Here is a 19,070-nt window from a genome sequence, read left to right as displayed (position 1 = left end):
GAGCAGGTCAAAGCCCCCGTGCCGCTCAGTAGTGGGATCGCGCCTGAGAATAGACGTTGGAGTGCAGCCTGAGCAATACAGCGGGACCCAGTCTTTTAACACTCTGCATACTGACAAACAAACACACGACCAACAACAACAGTGTCTGCGTGTTACAACAGCATCAGCAACACTGCTTCTTACTTCTTGTTTCCATCTAAACCTGCACAAAGCTGCTGTGTTTGTTTGTCCCACAGCGCCTCCGTCTGGTGAAGAGGAGCAATGACAATCAAGGAAATACATCCTCTCCAAAAAGGCTTTTTTGGGGCAATTTTTACATCTATCTAGATTGTAACTTTGGACATATAATTTGTTTTCCTTGAAAAACCAAACTTAGAAAATGTACTGTATAACTTGTCACGTCTTGTTTAGCTTAAAAGTCGATGTAATTAGTGCAGACAGAAGGGTTAAATAAATGCTACTCAGTCATGTTTGTGCACATAAACTTCAGTTGAACATGTTGATTTTGAAATTCACCTGAGCCTGCATTAATGACCTACCTGTTCTGACTGTTAGATAGAAATAGATGATGGGACTATAATGACACCATGTGCAGAGAGGTGTACAGTAGAGGGGGATGTTGTCTTTAACATTCTGAGTTTTTTTGTTCAGAATGGTTAAGAAAATATTGTGGACCATCCAAAGCAAATGATGCCCATCACAGCCACTTCCAAAAACCTATAGAATGTGTGATCTGGTGGTCTGACTCTTTGATCTAGAGGCAGCTCTGTCACATGTTCGTCAAAGTTAGAGGCCACAAAACTGAGCCGAGGCCTCTGCCACCCTGAAATCTGAAGTGTACGAGTTGCACTTCTTCACATCTGCTCTCAACAGAATTCACAGAAACAGGCTGTCTCAATCATTTCATTGATTATCCTCAAGACCTGCTGCTATAGGCATGCATCATGGATTGACCAGAGCGTCTTTCTGAGGTCACTGCAGAGTCACTGCAGGATAGCAATTCAGTCAAAGGGACTGAATGATTCAGCCTACAGTTTATAATGGTATTAGAGACTTCAAAACAGAGGCACTTATAAAGTCTACTTTGTCTGACCTGGTTAAATGATATAAGTTAAACCAACGTGTGTTTTTATCCAAAAACGTTCCCAGTGTTTCAATGAAGCCACTGATTGAACTTTGACTTTGTGGGTGCATTAAAAAGACCTTGGGTTCAGTCAACATGTACACAAACATGATCAACAGTGCTGCTGCTGAGGTCAGAGAGAGCTCACTGGTGACGTCATGTCAGTAGTAAAACTCAAAGTCTTTATCAATGAAGACACCTGTCGCCGGGTGCGGTGGCGCGCGCCTGTAATCCAAGTTACCGGGAGGCTGAGGCTGGTGGATCGTTTGAGCTCAGGAGCTCTGAGCTGCAGCGGACTATGTCGATCGGGTGTCCGCACTAAGTTCGGTATCGATATGGTTCTCCTGGGGGAGCCCGGGACCACCAGGTCGCCCAATGAGGGGTGCACCGGCCCAGGTCGGAAACGGAGCAGGTCAAAGCCCCCGTGCCGCTCAGTAGTGGGATCGCGCCTGAGAATAGACGTTGGAGTGCAGCCTGAGCAATACAGCGGGACCCAGTCTTTTAACACTCTGCATACTGACAAACAAACACACGACCAACAACAACAACAACAACAACAACAACAACAACAGTGTCTACATGTTACAACAGCATCAGCAACACTGCTTCTTACTTCTTGTTTCCATCTAAACCTGCACAAAGCTGCTGTGTTTGTTTGTCCCACAGCGCCTCCGTCTGGTGAAGAGGAGCAATGACAATCAAGGAAATTCATCCTCTCCAAAAAGGCTTTTTTGGGGCAATTTTTACATCTATCTAGATTGTAACTTTGGACATATAATTTGTTTTCCTTGAAAAACCAAACTGAGACAATGTACTGTATAACTTGTCACGTCTTGTTTAGCTTAAAAGTCGATGTATTTAGTGCAGACAGAAGGGTTAAATAAATGCTACTCAGTCATGTTTGTGCACATAAACTTCAGTTGAACATGTTGATTTTGAAATTCACCTGAGCCTGCATTAATGACCTACCTGTTATGACTGTTAGATAGAAATAGATGATGGGACTATATTGACAACATGTGCAGGGAGGTGTACAGTAGAGGGGGATGTTGTCTTTAACATTCTGAGTTTGTTTGTTCAGAATGGTTAAGAAAATATTGTGAACCATCCAAAGCAAATGATGCCCATCACAGCCACTTCCAAAAACCTATAAAATGTGTGATCTGGTGGTCTGACTCTTTGATCTAGAGGCAGCTCTGTCACATGTTTGTCAAAGTTAGAGGCCACAAAACTGAGCCGAGGCCTCTGCCACCCTGAAATCTGAAGTGTACACGTTGCACTTCTTCACAACTGGTCTCAACAGAATTCACAGAAACAGGCTGTCCCAATCATTTCAATACATTATAATCTGTTCATTGATTATCCTCAAGACTTGCTGCTATAGGCATGCATCATGGATTGACCAGAGCGTCTTTCTGAGGTCACTGCAGAGTCACTGCAGGATAGCAACTCAGTCAAAGGGACTGAATGATACAGCCTACAGTTTATAATGGTGTTAGAGACTTCAAAACAGAGGCACTAATAAAGTCTACTTTGTCTGACCTGGTTAAATGATATAAATTAAACCAACATGTCATTCTTTCATCACAAAAGTTCCCAGTGTTTCAATGAAGCCATGATTTAACTTTGTGGGTGCATTAAAAAAGTCTTGAGGTTCAGTCAACATGGACACAAACATGATCAACAGTGCTGCTGCTGCTGCAGTCAGAGCGAGCTCGCTGGGGACGTCATGTCAGTAGTAAAACTCAAAATCTTCATGAATGAAGACGCCTATCGCCGGGTGCGGTGGCGCGCGCCTGTAATCCAAGTTACCGGGAGGCTGAGGCTGGTGGATCGTTTGAGCTCAGGAGCTCTGAGCTGCAGCGGACTATGTCGATCGGGTGTCCGCACTAAGTTCGGTATCGATATGGTGCTCCTGGGGGAGCCCGGGACCACCAGGTCGCCCAATGAGGGGTGCACCGGCCCAGGTCGGAAACGGAGCAGGTCAAAGCCCCCGTGCCGCTCAGTAGTGGGATCGCGCCTGAGAATAGACGTTGGAGTGCAGCCTGAGCAATACAGCGGGACCCAGTCTTTTAACACTCTGCATACTGACAAACAAACACACGACCAACAACAACAGTGTCTACATGTTACAACAGCATCAGCAACACTGCTTCTTACTTCTTGTTTCCATCTAAACCTGCACAAAGCTGCTGTGTTTGTTTGTCCCACAGCGCCTCCCCCTGGTGAAGAGGAGCAATGACAATCAAGGAAATACATCCTCTAAAATAATTTTTTTTTTACAATCAATAAAAGACAATGGAAAGGGCTTTGAAATCTTCTTAGCACCCACTGAAATTCCCAAAGTTTTTTGCAACTTTTAGAAAGATTTTAAATTATAACTTTGGACATATAGTTTGTATTCCTTGAAAAACGAAACTTAGACAATGTACTGTGTATGTTGTTATATTGTGTTTTACTTATAAGTCGATTAATTAGTGCAGACAGAAGGGTTAAATAAATGCTACTCAATCATGTTTGTGCACACAAACCCTGCTCAAGTCAGTGCCCTAGTTGGGGTCGGGCTCTATTGAAAACATGACCTGAACAAGTAAAATTAACAATCATTTATTCAGCAGTTTTCCAACTAAAGATTAACATCAGACTTCAGAGCAACACATAGTCATCATTTGGTTCTTTATATAAAAGAAGCACAAGTTGGATAAAAGTCCAGTCTTGAAACAAGTGATGTACATGTATTAATTTACTTCATAGAAAACACCATATTTATTCCTTCTCGGGCTATCCTTGTCATTTACCAAAAGAGCCTTCTCATGTATGAGTCCGGTTAAACATTGGAATAAGATCTGATCTTTAAACCAATGTGTAACACTGAATGGATCCTCTTGAGACATTATATGAAATACTGGTTGCAAGAGCATTGGCAGTGTTGACAGTAGCTGGTTTTGAAATCGAAAACGTGAACTTTTATTTTTCTCTTTGCAGAAGGACTCAACTCCTTTTCATTTTTGTTGAGTGCATAAAAAAACCCAGCTAGATATTTTCATTTATTTATTCATAGTTTTAGGTTTTCTCGATAAAAACATGAAATGTTGACATCACAGAAGTCGTCAACATTATTTTACGCCTTGTCATGGTGATGTTTTATCACGTGAAGTTCCACTTGGTAAACATCAATGACTTCAGTCCCTTCCTGTGTGGGAGTGGGAGTTCTTCACATTATGGTGTATCCAAAAAATACAAAAATCATGACAATAGATCCACACGTGCAGTTCCTGCTGTGGCAGTATAGAATACTTGTTAGTGCATGTGTGTGTATTTCAGTCTGTGTGTGTGCAGCACTGTTCAACAACGCAGCGTAAAATGGAATTTGCCACCTGCAGGATTGATAAAGCAAATCTTCTTCTATATAGATTTTCAGAAGCTTTGGAGATAGTCTTATTCTTTCCTTGCGCATAGTTAGATGAGACGTTTCATCAACGCTTTTCAGATTATTCTCAACAGACAGAACAACAGTAAAGGATGTCACTTGAGAATGACATTCGACATGTGGCTCCACAAAGCTAAAAGGGCCCATGGATATTTAATGAGCAGCCTCTGAATCCAGACAGGAGGTAGAATAACGGCCAGTGTTGGAATTACACGTTTGTCTTTTGCATCTCTTGACCCAACCATTAGTAGTAAGTATCTTGTAGGCAGTTTATTGATGCTTGCTGTGATGAATCCTCTTTGCATAGATCTGTTCAGTGAAAGGTCTGTGAAGGAAGCAGAACAGAACAAATAGTTTCCCAAATAAATCATAATAGAACACTAAAAGGGATTTTTATTTCCTGAAACACAAAGTTGAGCCTTTTCACAATCCACAGGTTTATGGTTGGACCCAGTGTGAGATGAAAGTAGTAGAGGATTTATATTATCATATTTTATATCAGATAGTGCCTTAGAGACCAAAATTCAAAAAAAGTAGTATTGTTTGAAGTGTGAATAGAAGCATTGATCTGTTGTAATTTCCACTTTTTAACAGAAAAAAAATAACATCTCAATCTCTTCCTATATTGCTCAGCCCTAATCTGCACTACATTGCACTATGCACACACACATCTTGAACTGTTTTCACACATGCACTTCTGAAAATATCCACATCATTTCAGGAGGACTGCTCTGGATAATTCTCTGCTCTCATATTCTCCTTACAGAGCAAGACTTTCCCTGTTAGACGTCAAATCTGGCTGTTTGCGGTCACATATTCAGTACCACCTCCTTCTGGAAACATCGGAAGTTTTTCAGGAGATTTCTGCAAATGTGAAAGTTCCCACAGCACTAAGAAAAACTCACCCCTCAAATCTTATAGCAACACTGTAGACCACGGCGACTAAGGCAGTCAGTACAAGACCGACAGGACTGGCACCACTGAAAAAGAGACAGGGAAAAGATTTCTGACTCTATCCACTCTCTACATAAAGGCCCTAAGTCAAGCTTAAAAATACACACACCCACACTTACATGAGTGCTAGGCCCAGGTAGTTGGCAGTGCTTCCCCAGTACATCGGGTTCTCTGTGACGTTGAAGGGAAAGCCTGTCACCTTCTCATCCATTAGGATTCCAAAGTAATCGCCTGCAAAACAAATCAAACACACACACGGTGGTTATAGCTATGTTAACCTAGTGTTTCTATGTTTGACTGGATATCTAAGAATTAAAATCTGTTTGCCTTAAAAGAAGGGGGGGGGGGCTTAAGCTCGAGTTAGTTGCGAATGACAACTGAACTCACATCAAAGGTTACATATTCTAATGTCACAGGATTGATGGTGTGACATTAGAATATTAAACCTGATTAAACTGATTAAAGGCTGAGCAGACTGCCTCTGTTTTTTTGTTTTGTTTTTTGGAAAGGACGTCCAGCTGCTTTATTCTTGAGGTCAGGTCGCTCTATCAAAGCAGCCTTTTCTTCTGAGCTGAGATATAGGATATGAGACACCCTTAAAGACAAGCCTTACCCTGTAACTGTTTCCCATAGGAACAAAAACTGTTTTATTAAAAGCCACATGATTTTTCCATTGATCATTAATATATTCAGTTCACAAGAGAACACTTAGTGAGGCGTCTCCTTGACTGGAAATGCCAAATCCTGGTGGACGGTAGTAGTCGACTCTGACCTCACCTTGCTCCTTGACTGCAGCAAGCATTCGCTGTTTGTCTCGACAGTTGTAAAGCTTAATAACCGCTCGGCAGGGTCGGTCGGGTTTATGCAGACCGTTGGTCAGTTTGAATGAATTGTTACTTTCTGTTCAGGCTTTCATGGGATGAGGATGAACTGATACCTACCAAGGAATGTTCCAGTGAATCCCAGCGCCAGGAAGCTGCTTACCACCAGCACGATGCCCAGCAGTATGAGAGCTACACCAGCATAGAAAACTTCAGTCCTCTCCAACACCTCCCACCTGGCCTGGGACTTCATCACCACTGTCATACTGCAGAACAAACAAAGACTGTGAACCAGAGAAGTACCAGTGTACATTTTCACTGATCATACACTAGTGATTAAAACTGTAATATAGATGATGTTTTGCTATGGACAAAATACAAATGATTTAAAACGATGCAGTAGCCTCTCTGATAGTAAAACTGCACCCAATGCAAATACTGTGAGCTCGTAAGTTACATCTCAAAATGGGCATTATTTTGTGAATTTGGCCAGTTGACTGGTAACTGGTCTGTCAGAAAAGATTTACTTTGTACATTGTACTCACATTGAACTCTACTTCTCTTTCCGTCTTTCTTGTCCTGCATTACATATGAACCAAACAGATCACCATAAATGAACACAGGCCATGTATTTGTAGACTTTCTGTCTACGATGCTGCCCATATCTGAGTCCGGCCCTACTTCCTGTTTGATGCTAAGTTGCTTTTACTGGTAAATAGGTAAATTCATAAAAAATGATCATAGTATGTGTTCAGATTGAACATACTGTACACAGGCTTAGAGTTGCAAAATTCTGGAAATTTTCAAAGTTGGAAACCTTCAATAGGAATTAATGGGAATAAATGGGAATTTACAATTGGATGTTCGCCTTTAACAGGGAACATAAATATAGTTGGGGAAAATACATTTTAACATAATGTTGACTAAAACCTGATTTCATGCATGTAGACTTCAACATCTATGCTATTCCTCAATCACATGCTCACTGCTTACTGCAAGGCTATTGAGGCTACGCCCCCTACATGCACCTGGACTACATAAAGGGAAGTTCTGATGATATTAAGGGGTAATACATTTTAAAAATGTGACGTAAATCTGTTGAAATGTTTTTAATCAATTTATTTTGCATGGATGTCTGCTTAGGACAAAACATTTTTTAAATATTTATACTAGGATATGACACAAAAATTAAAAAAATAAATTATTAAATTACCCTCAATTAATTTCCATAAATTCCCATAAATCAATTCCAGAGATTTCAGGAAATGTTCAACCCCTTTGCAAAACCTACACAGGCTTCATGAGTCTTAAAATTAATAAATAAGACCATGCACTCATTCTGCCACTTTCATGTTATCCAAAATAATCAAACACTGATTTGAGTGATCGTTTAATGATGTTTTGAGGCTAAAACTGATGCTTAACCAAAAGATAATAATCAATCAAAGTTAATCAAATTGCTTGGAATAGGGTTAGTATGCGTTTCACCTGTGGCTGCGATATACGTTGAGCAATATGATGACAAAACCCAGACAGTAACAAGCCAGGTAGGCACTCCCAAAGAGCCTGGAGAGTCGACGTGTTCGATGTTCCCATCGTGCCACCTGATAAAGACAAAGAAAGCTGCAGACGTGAGATCATGATAGATGTTTTAAATATCAAACTACACAGATAAAGTCCTATCATACAATACCTGGTTAATCCAATTCTGGCAGACAAAAAGTTTAAGTACATGGTTCATCTCTATTGCAAATAACAACATGTATCAGTCGACTATTGGCAAAGTCTGACCAATCAGATTCGACTATGTTAATCCATATTCAGGGGAGATCTCTAGTTAGAAATGATAACATTTGGTCATATATATATATATATATATATATATATTAGAAGGAAGTGGATATTATTTGCATCAGGACTGAGCTTCAAAATAAAGTGTTTTGGCTAAAGGAAGTTAACAAATATTAGTATTGTAGTATTACATCTACAAGATTGTTATAAAGGTACAATTTCTACTGTGTGATCTTCAACGCCTCGTACCACATTCCAGAAGAGAGGGTTGAAAAGGATGGCAATCACAGCCATACAAAAGCTGCAATCACGAAGATTTATGCATCTAATAAGCGCTTCCATGATCGTCAAGTCCACCTAAAAGAAAGAATAATGAGGTTAGTAAGGGGAAGAAAAAAAAACACAAATCATAAAAAGACTGCTTTATGAATCGTCTTATTTTGAAAAGACAAGGTGTTTAACATTGTCAGATATCTAAATTTCTCTGTAGATTTGAGTTTGATGTTCAGTAAATGCACTTAGCGTGGTTTATTATACGGCTTTTGTTTAATGCTAGTTCTAAACCTGAAAGTAACACACGTTTACTTCATGTGTAAAATCCTTTAAAGTACAAGTATTTATGGAGGAGAGGTCAAGGTAGAGACTGACAGCCCACCAATCAGAGAGCTCGAACAGGCAGCTGGATGTGACACGTGTATAAACACGTCTGATTGAATACTGTTCGGATAATGCAAGTTATGTCTTTCTATTTTATGTCTTATTACTGAAGCTAACAGCTCGTCTGAGTACAAATAAGCTGCATTAACCAGCAGTCTTATTTTGATAACCGGATGAGTTGCTCTCATCAATGACGAAACCATGGATGTAGTATGGACGAAACCAAGTAGTCTGATAAAACGGGAGAATCACTATGTTAATTCACACCGAGAGGACTTCTATATTCATCCTTTTTATTCATACCTTTGAATAATCGACGTTGTTGAGTCCCCCGCAGCAGTCCAGCAGTGCAGGATGTTTATTCTCTGCAGGCTTGTTGTCGTTGTCGAGGTCGCTCATTAACACGGAGTTCACTCAGCTCTCATGTATGAGCCGTGGAGATAACGACTGTTGCACAATTTTAAGATAAAGTTCAATGTTTTCACTGACAGACGTGTGTTTCGGCTGTTTGCATTGCAAATACCTGCTAAATCAACCTATGACCCGCCTCGATGCATGCTGGGAAATGTGGTTGACAGTTGACGTGTACTGGAGGAAGTGGAAGTGTTTCTGACCTCACACAGGAAGTCCCTATTATTTATTAAAAAATTAACTAAAATATACTGTTTTCACTATATCTTAACACACTATATCTTAACATGTTAACAGACAGGCCTTTTCATTTTATTTCTTTTGTTTCCGTTTTAGCAGCATTAGGCAGTTTTGGCATGATGGCTGTTCAACATGAGACTGGTGCACAAAATTCCTGCCTGTGAAGTTTTTGTTTTCCACTGTAACTTAACTAAATGTTGCTTAGTGCTCTTGATGGAGTAACATAAAGTCTTTTTACCTGATTTTTGTAAAGAGCGATAATATTTGTTATGAATTGGTGAACCAGTGAATTTTCAGGACTTTATAAAGAACTCTAAATTCAATCTGAACGCTGGTTAAGAGCTTAAATGTAATTTAATAGACACATTATAGAAAAAAATTATCTTTCTGTAAATTAACAAACATTTCCACTATACGGCTTATATTTAATAATTATATTAATATGAAGTTGAGCTATGTATAAAAATGTGTTTACAAAAACATTGTTGCATTCAGCAGCAGTGAAGGGAACATAAACCGTTTTTTATTGTCCATATGTTACATGTGTGTTTATGTAGAAGTATGTAAATTATAAATAAATTCATTGTAACGAAGGAAATGTGATTTTGGTGAGAAAGAACATTAGTTACATCACAACAATGTTAGAAACACTGAAAATGTCATGATAATATACCCAGACAAACCTGCTCAGATTGATAGAATTTCACTGATAACACACTCTCTCTTTTACATATCAAGCGGCAACTTCCGGTCTTAAAAAATGAAGCCAACACAGAAGTGCAAAATCCTGCAATTTGACTAACGTCCGCTTGAGGCTCCAGGAACACTGGAAATCACATGAACACCACAGGCAAAAAGGCAATTTTTACAGCATAAATAAACATGTTTACAGCCTGCTACACAAAGGGGCCTGATTAGTTTTTGTCATTTCTGGCCCTCACTGTACGGGGTGATTTTTTTTAAATTTTTTTTGAAAATGTTGTTGTCCATAGTTGCTGTCGTGATTGACAGGTGGGCGCAATATAATGGTTCGTCAAGAGGCTTAAAACCCGCCTCAGCTTCCGCTCTAAGCCTGAAGTTAGGTTGACTGAAGGTTTTGGGTTGAGACAGGATTTCCGGAACTGGCTGCCTTGCTGTAACAGATGGGTGACGTCACTCAGGCATTTGTCCATTCATATTTACAGTCTATGGCACACACACATAATTACCCCCCCCCCCCCCCACACACACACACACACACACACACACAGCACATGCACAAGTCTACGAGTGGCAGCAGCCAGCAGTCCTCATTTCTTTATCGACGTACTCCTGCAGTTGGAAATTAGGCTCATCAGGCTCCTTCATGGTTCTGTGCTTCAGTTCTCTGTAAAGTACAGCGGCAGGGGAATGCAAAACAAACATGTAGTTTGCAACAATTTCACAAAGCTTGAGACAAATTCACATCTCGACTTATCTAAAAGGCCAGGGATTCTTGTTCTGTTTATACTCACTTGGCCACTGCAGTGAAGGCCAGCTCCACATTTAGTCCAGATCGAGCACTAGTCTCCATGAATGGCACGCCAAACTCCTGCACAGGGAGACATTTTAAATCTCTTTTAAAGGGTATGTGTTTGTAATAGTTGTGTGAACAGGAAAATACAGTTTACGTTAAACACGATGCATGGTGAGTTTAAACATATAATCATTGTCAGCTTACATGTGCAAATGATCAAACTCACTTTTGCCAGTTTCTCTCCCTCCTCTCGCTTCACCACCCGATTATGTGTTGAGTCAGCCTAGAAAACATCAGAAACAAAATATCAAGTCAGACACTATGGCCCAAATCCACACAGTACCTGTAGAGAGGGTACAGCTAAAGTGAGGATTCACTGAACTTTGTGCTCCATTCTTCTGCCATTTATTTTGTGTGATTTCTGGCTGCTTCGACATTCTTTCTAACTTTTGGTTTCCATGTTCATAATCAACTCTTATACAAACAAAACATTTAATGATAGAAGTATCGATTTTGTGCAAAAATGTTGAAAAGGAATTAAAAAAGATGCTTTGTTGTCGGAAAAAATCCATAACAAATAGAGCCCGACCAATTAATCAGTCAGCCATTAATGTCAGCTGATATTAGCACATTGGAATCAACTGATATTATAAGTGCTGTATTTACATTCATGTGCCAATATTATGAGATTTACTCACCAGTCAAAAACCTTTTTCATTTGTTCCCTTTACCAGCAGAGTTTGCTATGTGGATTACAACAAGCATCATCACTTGCCAGTATGTCAAGCACAGTTACGCTCTAGATGAGTGACCATCTTGTCTTCCTTATAAATGATATCATCCTTGTATCATTCCTCATATAGTTTTTACAAATGTTTGATAACTGCATTCGAGAGATAACCGCAAAACGTGTATATCTAAATCTACAGATCGAACACAGATACCGGTCAATATACCGGTGTCAGATTTTTTTCTCCCCATTATTGGCCCTAACATATATTATACTATATTGGTCATGATGATAAGTGTCAATCAAAGCAAATGCTTTCTGTTAAATGAATAAGTTACTACTCAGAAGATGATGAGTGTCACATGTACATATGGTATATTTCTTCTCTGGCTCCCACCTCACCACCCTCTATGACTTTCATTCTCTCACTCTGAGTCCATCTGTCCATCCATCTCCTCGTGTTGGCAATAAGCTCTCACCTTGTTGCCCAGCAGCATGACGACAACATCCTGCTGAGTAAACTCATGGATCTCGGTCAACCATGCCTGGAGATGCCAAAAAGCAGAAAGACGGAGTGGTGAAAAAAAACAAAACAAAACTGTGGCAGTGAAATTACAGTTCATGTTGTCCTTCCCTCCTCTTATTATTCTCCTCTTGTCTCCCTCCACCAATCTTTTCCCGTTACAGCTCGGATGTCAAATTGGTTTTTGCTACCTGACCCAGTTCTAAAGAACTCTGTGTCTCTGGGTTCATTGATACCATGAAACTCTATGCACTTGTTCTTATTTGGACAACTTGTCTCTGTAGACAAACAACAAAGCTGAAGCTGGTGTTTCAAAACATTTTTCAGAAAATTTTGTAGCAACAGTCAATGTATGGCAATGTTACTTAGCAACATATTGGTATTCACAAAATAATGTGGCTAAGATATAGTGAGATGGGTTCACAGTCCTACCAGAGCTTATGAGTATATCACAGGATGTCCTTGGATGTCAAATCATATCTAAAATTAACCTGTGAGAATGACAGACGAGCAGAATGAAATCTGTGAAGCAGAAAGTGGTAAATTATGACATTATAGTAGGACTGTACCGATGAATCAGTTCAACATCCGCCACATAATGTGACATGTAATGATGATGACGATGATAATGTGGGAAAAAAAGTTGTGTTTAACTGTCTAAATACGTTTGTATGAACAAATACAGTCTTTCTTATTACTATTCTTACATCAAGCTATTGTGAAAACAGTTTCTCATCAAGCCTGGTGGCTTTTGTGTGTACATGTGTTTGTGAGCACTAATCTAAGGCTGGGCAAATGTTACAATGTTTTTTGTTTTTTCCAGGCATTAGTTTCAGGAAGCTGTGGTTAAATGGGTGGGTTGCCGGTTGGGGACACGCACAGATGGGGATATTAAGAAAGACAGTGACAGAAAGAGATTAGTCCAGACTGGTTGGGAGTGAGAGATCAACACAGTACAGCAGGTAAACAATACTTTATATTTTACAATCTCCTCTTGGACTGAAAAGTTTTCACTGTAAACATCTCAGTGACATTTTTTGGTTTAAAGGATTTTAGTTTTCTTAAGTTTTCAATATTTAATTTAAAGTTTTATTATCTGTTCTTTCAAACCAACTTGCTTATTATATAATCAGTGTTAGACTCAAATGCCACAATCCTACAAATGAAAAGCTACATTTACATTTTTTGTAGTGCAATTGAATGCACTTTCTAAAGCCTTACTCACTTAGCAAATGTTAGCTAAGGCTGCTAGACAGGCAGCTGAATGTATGTCTTCGTGTGACTGTGATAATTGGACAGAACTATGCTAACTTCTGTTTGGCTGTTATTCGTCTTCTCTGCCATGAAAATCAAAACAGGTATTTTTTCTAAATCTTTATTGAAACCCTTTCAAAATGTCCCACGGTTGATGGGTGCAACTGAAGCAGCGTGTAGTCTCAATAGGATGAAGACACTGTTTGTGAAACATGTTCTCTGAGAAGTGCAGTTGGGCGTCTTCTGTTCCTCTTTTACGTTTCCTGACCTGCCTTGAACCCAACCTTTAACTTTCCACATTTCATTTGACTTCTCCTTTTTATGTTCAACAGATCCAACCAATACTTGAGGCTCTACTATTCAGGCACAATGAAAAAAGGTTCCACTGTTTCCCAAACACACGCCAATTCTGGCTATGACAACTGTTTCCAGATAAGACCAAAGGAGATTTGTGCTGATCCTGCAAACCTCACAAAACATAACCATAGGAACAAGCAAAAACCTGCTTATGTCATAACAAACACTCAGGAGCCCAAAGTGCATGCTTTCTCAAAAGGACCCACCTCCGGTATAACCCTGCGCTCCCATCAGAGGAGGTGCTCAGCAGACTTCTGCAAGAGTTCTCAGATTGTTGTTGTGGAGAAGACAAGGAAGGAACCGCAGCCGCCTCAGCGCGGAGTGTCTCTCCTCAGACCTCATACCACATCTCACTCTTCATCCAAACGTTACTCTTGCCCTGCCTTTGGGGGCTTAAGATCCCAGACTCACTCGTCCTCCTCCTCCTCCTCCTCCTCCTCCTCCTCCTCCTCCTCCACGACTCCTGTCCCGACTTCTGTCATCACCGGTCGTGATCCTCTAGGCTGGAAGTTGCGTCCAAAGTCCAGTTCCTCCTCTCGTAGTGCTCACACTAAGAGGCTTTCTCTGCAGTTTCCCCTCCCTGTAATCTATCCTTCCCCTGGATCAAATCCAGCTCCCTCTCCTAAAACCCAATCTCCACTCAGACTAAAACCATTCCATCACTCTGATTCCTCAGCCTTGCCCTCCTTTCTGACCCCTGGGCCTGTGGTGACGATTGAGGATCTCAGGGGTTTGAATCTCCAACCGGTCTCCAATTCTAATGAATCTGATGATGTTTTCAGTGAAGGCCACGGTGAACAAGAACTGAAGATGGCCAATCAACCGTGTAAAATACCACCACCTGTTCCAGACAAAACCTCCACGGCAAGACAAGTCGCACAGCTGATTGCCCATTCGCGCCGACGGTGTAGGGTTTGTTCAGTATAAGTCTGCTTTTGTCGTCAGCAGATGACAAAAGCAGTGAGGGTAGAGTAAACATATTGTAAGAAAAAGATGTGAACAAAGACTGGTCACAAATAGGATTTGAAGCTAAGATTACACACAACATTGTCTTGCAAAAATGGAAGATGCCTAGGGGTCTTTAACCCTGACTGGCTTTTTATTGATCTCAACCATTGTGCGATGTGAGGAGAGGAGTGACTTAACAGTGACAGTCAATGATAACAACATTTTCTCTGCGTCAGCAAGGCGCCGTCTGGATACCACCTGCAGCAAGCAGAGGTCAATTATGTGCTTCCCTGGCTGATGAGCGAGGAGAATGGATCAACCTGCAACACCAATAACCAAGAGGAAGGATTTTAATGGTTACATCACACGTCATGCATGTCCTCAGTATGAAACCTGAAAGACACTTATCCCTAAGTTGCTCCCGCTGTTAAGTCGGTGGCGTTTAAATGTGTGTGCATGGGATGAGTTACTTCTGAAGGTCATGTTATGTAGCAGCTTCCACCATCAGTGTGTGAATGTGTAGGAGTGACATGAGGCGCAAAAGAGCTTTGAGTTCTCAGAAGACTAGAAAAGTGTGACACAAGCTCAAGTCCATTTGTCGTTTAATAAAACGAATAATTCACAGTTTTGATGTCAAGTGTGTCTGCAGTTCTGTTGAGAGTAGGTAACTTATGATAGCAGATATTCTTGGTAAAGAATAAAGCGATATATCTCTTTTTTTTAAAAGTTTGATACCCTGGTCAAATGTTTTTTTGCCAGTGATAACCAGTAAATTTCACATAAGAGTTTTGTCATTACAAATACATGAGTGTGTGTGGCAGATAATTTATTTACTAACTGTATGTTCGTGCAAGAAACCAGTACATACTGTACGTATAGGTAACTTGTTGATCATTATGTATCTATACAGTACACATAAAATGTATACATAAAAACTATCAAATGTTTACTATTTTTCATCCAAAGTAATCAATACATTTCAATGGTTAATCATGAATAACATTTTTGTTTGGACATTAGAAATTGTTATTTTGCATTTTAGAAAAAAACAAAAAAACATTGTTCGACTTTTATTTTGAATTTAAAGCTGTTGTTGCCTGCTGTTTGAATTCAACATTGCATTTCTTTTTAAATAAAGTATGAAATTGAAACCAAATAAAAACATCTAAAAGTGAAAAAGTGAAATGTTTGATGTATTAAGGTGGATATGACTTTGGACTTTGGAGTTTAAAATAAATAAATAAATAAAATGAGACGTTCAGAGATGCAGCAGTGTTGTTCTTTTACATCACTGTGACTACAGAGAAACACTGCAGACACTTATCAACAGAGTGCATAAAGGACAAAATGTATTCATTTCTAAATGTCAAACCCTTCGCAATTAACTTTATATATTCATATATAGAACATGAAAACATGGAATAGTAACTGTATATATCAAATGAATGTTTGAATATATTGAACGAAATTCTGTAAAAATTGAATTAATGTTGCATAAGCTTACACTTGAAAAACACAAGATGGCGCCAGTGATCTGATTCCCATAATGTCTCGTGCTGGACCAATTGCAAAATCTGTTTATGTTGTTAATAGTTTACGCACCAGAACAGGGTGCTTATTGTTTGTGTTGTCACTAATTACTAGGCTGTTTGTTATGTTTCAACCCTACAGCTGTCCTTTCTCACTAAGTATATTCTTAGACATTTCGACATTAAAGTAGACGCATACAAGAAAGCTGACAAGAAAAATATCAGCTTAATGATTTTCATGTATATTGAAGAAAGACCTCACTGATCTGGTTAATGATTAAGACATAATTAAATTATCTTTATAGTGATTTTTTTGTTTTTTTGCTTCTTGGTGGAGGAACTCTTAAGAGGCACCTGCATTACTCAGAGGCCCATACTTCGTCAAGAGCTTTTTCTACAGAAAAGGAAATGTGTAAGTGTCGGCAAAATGATGAATAAAATGTGAAGTCAACAGAGAAACTTGGTTAGCTTCAGTTTTCAAATCTGGGTTTGGTCCGCTGAGAGGAGCGTAGAGAACTGCAGTGTTGGCCCGAAGCATCGCTGCAGGCTGCTACTTCAGAGACTTCATCATCCAGATTAAAATACATAGAAAGACCCCACATCCATGTACTTATTCGCAGATTTGAGCACTCACAGAGAGGGTGTAAAAGTCTGCATCTGAGCCATTACATATACCTCAAGACTGAGTCTGTATATGTGTAGATTGTGGCTTAGTTGGATTGCTGGGAGAGAACAGATGTCAACAAGGTGATGGTATAAGGGAAAAAAATATTGGCAGAAACAGGAAGTTAGAGAACTAGATGGGGATGAAGGAAAAGAGAATCACAACGAGGGTCACAGAGAAAGTATTACGGGGTCATGGCCACAGGTATGGACCTATAGGAAGAGAAGCGAATATAGAAAAAGAAGCCTTATGGACAAAATAAGAGAGTGGGTGATGGAAAGTGCATGACATGCGTCTTTATAATTCACATGCTCTCCAGCATTCACCCGAAGGCCCTGCAGCTAATGGATTCTCTCTATGAGGAAATGTGTTTTGTGGTGATACAACAGCCTTGGCTGCACATGCATTTGCTGAGATCTGTTTACCACACACATTCATCCTTCTTTGAGCTCGAAGCTTTCTCATTTGACTCAATGCCTTTGCTTCATTCATTCACATTGGAAGCTAAAGCATGGCCGGATTCAAAGCGTGACTAACATTTAAACTCTGACTGAGATATAGTTGCATCTTGATCTGTGAAGGTTAAAGACTACACAACAATCAGTGAATTAAAGTCTTTACTTAATTTGAGTACTGTTTGGATAGCTCCTTTTAGCAGCTAGTTTTAACTTTAAATTAAAATATCAACAAATTGTGTAGAAAACTGCAAAAAAATAAAAATAAAAAAATCAAGTGTAATTGAATACTTAAATTGAATTTATTTTCAAACATTACTGTACAAGTCAAACGTTACACTAAGTACACCAAAAGGTCTCGTAGAGCAGACCACAGATTTTCAAATTATTAGATTTTTGTAAAGGAAATAGTTATTACTTAAGCTTCAGAGGTGGACACAGGCATTCAGATTAGTGTTAACAGCAACGGTGAATGGTGAAAGGACTCGCTTCTTTTCTGAATAATCATAGGCTGCATATGACATTCAGCCATTGACACCAAATTCACGCCCTGATAGGAAGCGGCTGCTCTGTGAAATGCCAACCTGCCACATACACTCTCACCCTGCCAGCTGTGCACCTGTAGCATTTTGGGGTTTAGTGTCTTGCCCAAGGACACTTAGATGTGTGGCTGCAGAAGGTTGGGAATCAAACCCCAACCTTTGGTAGAGAGACAACCGACTTTACCTGAGGCTCAATGTATTGCCAACATATGTTTCTCCTGGTTTTGTTTTGGCTAAATAGCTATTGGAAGCAGCTACATCATATATAAATGTGATATTGTGACGATGTGTTTTTGTCCTTCTGTGTTTATGTTCTCGCAGGTCGCTGGTGGGCGTTGTTCTGCTCCTTAATTGCATCATGTTTCGTTGTGTTCTGCCTATGTTAGTTTAGTTTTACACCATACAACATGCTGCACCCACCTCACACTCAAACAACAGCCAGCACAAACACATCGTCCTCTTTGTAAATGGATATTATTTTGGGCATTTTGTAATAAAGGTTACACCGTTTAGTTTTTCAGGCTGGGTCGAGACAAATTGGGGGCTTGTTTGAGATCTATTCTAGATAATGTTCAGAGTACTAATACATTAAAAAGAATATTCTCAAAAACATCTAAAAACACATCACTTCAGCTGTGGAAGAACCAATTTACTAGTGTACAGTTTCACCTTTGTAAATGTCATACAATGACATTATTTATTCCAAAAATGTGAGTGGGCCGATATATTAACAAGTCCAAATTGTTTTCGTGGGTGGGTGTGTGTTTGTGTGTGTTTGTGCTGCAGGTTGTAGCTAAGCACTTTGCTGAAAAGGTATACTCTCTCTCCCCCACGAAAAAAAAACAAAAAAAACATACAGCCCATGCTGATTACTCATCCCACTCACAGAAAACACTATCAGAGTGTTGACCAGCCCCCCACTGAGTCTACATCTGCTCAGGTAGCATAACAGCTCTTTTATGTGTATGCTGAAAAGCATTACCTGAATACATACAGATAAAGAATCGGTCTATTGCCACATTAGACAATAACATCATAACTATCAAAAGAAATGTGTTTTTTGTCATATTTTTAAGAACAGTATGTCATAAGAGGAGCGGCAAGTTTGACATATCTATAGTTCACATTGTATGCAACACACCTAAG

General features: G+C 39.6%; 2 protein-coding genes across 3 annotated transcripts in view; both read right to left on the bottom strand.

The window, feature by feature from the left end:
• Nucleotides 1-3,714: 3,714 nt before the first annotated feature.
• On the bottom strand, nucleotides 3,715-9,374 carry pemt (phosphatidylethanolamine N-methyltransferase). The gene is made up of 7 exons (XM_079334520.1): nucleotides 9,080-9,374; nucleotides 8,369-8,476; nucleotides 7,817-7,932; nucleotides 6,449-6,594; nucleotides 5,627-5,738; nucleotides 5,459-5,533; nucleotides 3,715-4,878 (listed from the first exon to the last, which is right to left on the bottom strand). The coding sequence occupies exons 1-7, from the start codon at nucleotides 9,173-9,175 to the stop codon at nucleotides 4,824-4,826; spliced, it is 708 nt and encodes a 235-aa protein (XP_079190646.1). The 5' UTR covers nucleotides 9,176-9,374; the 3' UTR covers nucleotides 3,715-4,823.
• A 1,309-nt stretch (nucleotides 9,375-10,683) lies between these two features.
• Nucleotides 10,684-19,070, bottom strand: part of LOC306817123 (ras-related protein Rab-26-like) — a 29,033-nt gene continuing 20,646 nt past the window's right edge. For both annotated transcript variants that reach the window (XM_079333739.1, XM_079333738.1), the window contains 4 exons: nucleotides 12,132-12,197; nucleotides 11,149-11,205; nucleotides 10,921-10,997; nucleotides 10,684-10,793 (listed from right to left, as the gene is read on the bottom strand). In XM_079333739.1, the coding sequence (XP_079189865.1) occupies nucleotides 10,691-10,793; nucleotides 10,921-10,997; nucleotides 11,149-11,205; nucleotides 12,132-12,197 (303 nt within the window). In that variant the 3' untranslated portion in view covers nucleotides 10,684-10,690. The remainder of the gene's footprint in view (nucleotides 10,794-10,920; nucleotides 10,998-11,148; nucleotides 11,206-12,131; nucleotides 12,198-19,070) is intronic.

This window comes from Symphodus melops (genome assembly GCF_947650265.1).
Source record: "Symphodus melops genome assembly, chromosome: 21".
Classification (NCBI taxonomy): Eukaryota; Metazoa; Chordata; class Actinopteri; order Labriformes; family Labridae; genus Symphodus; species Symphodus melops.
This window is presented reverse-complemented; position numbering and strand designations above follow the sequence as displayed.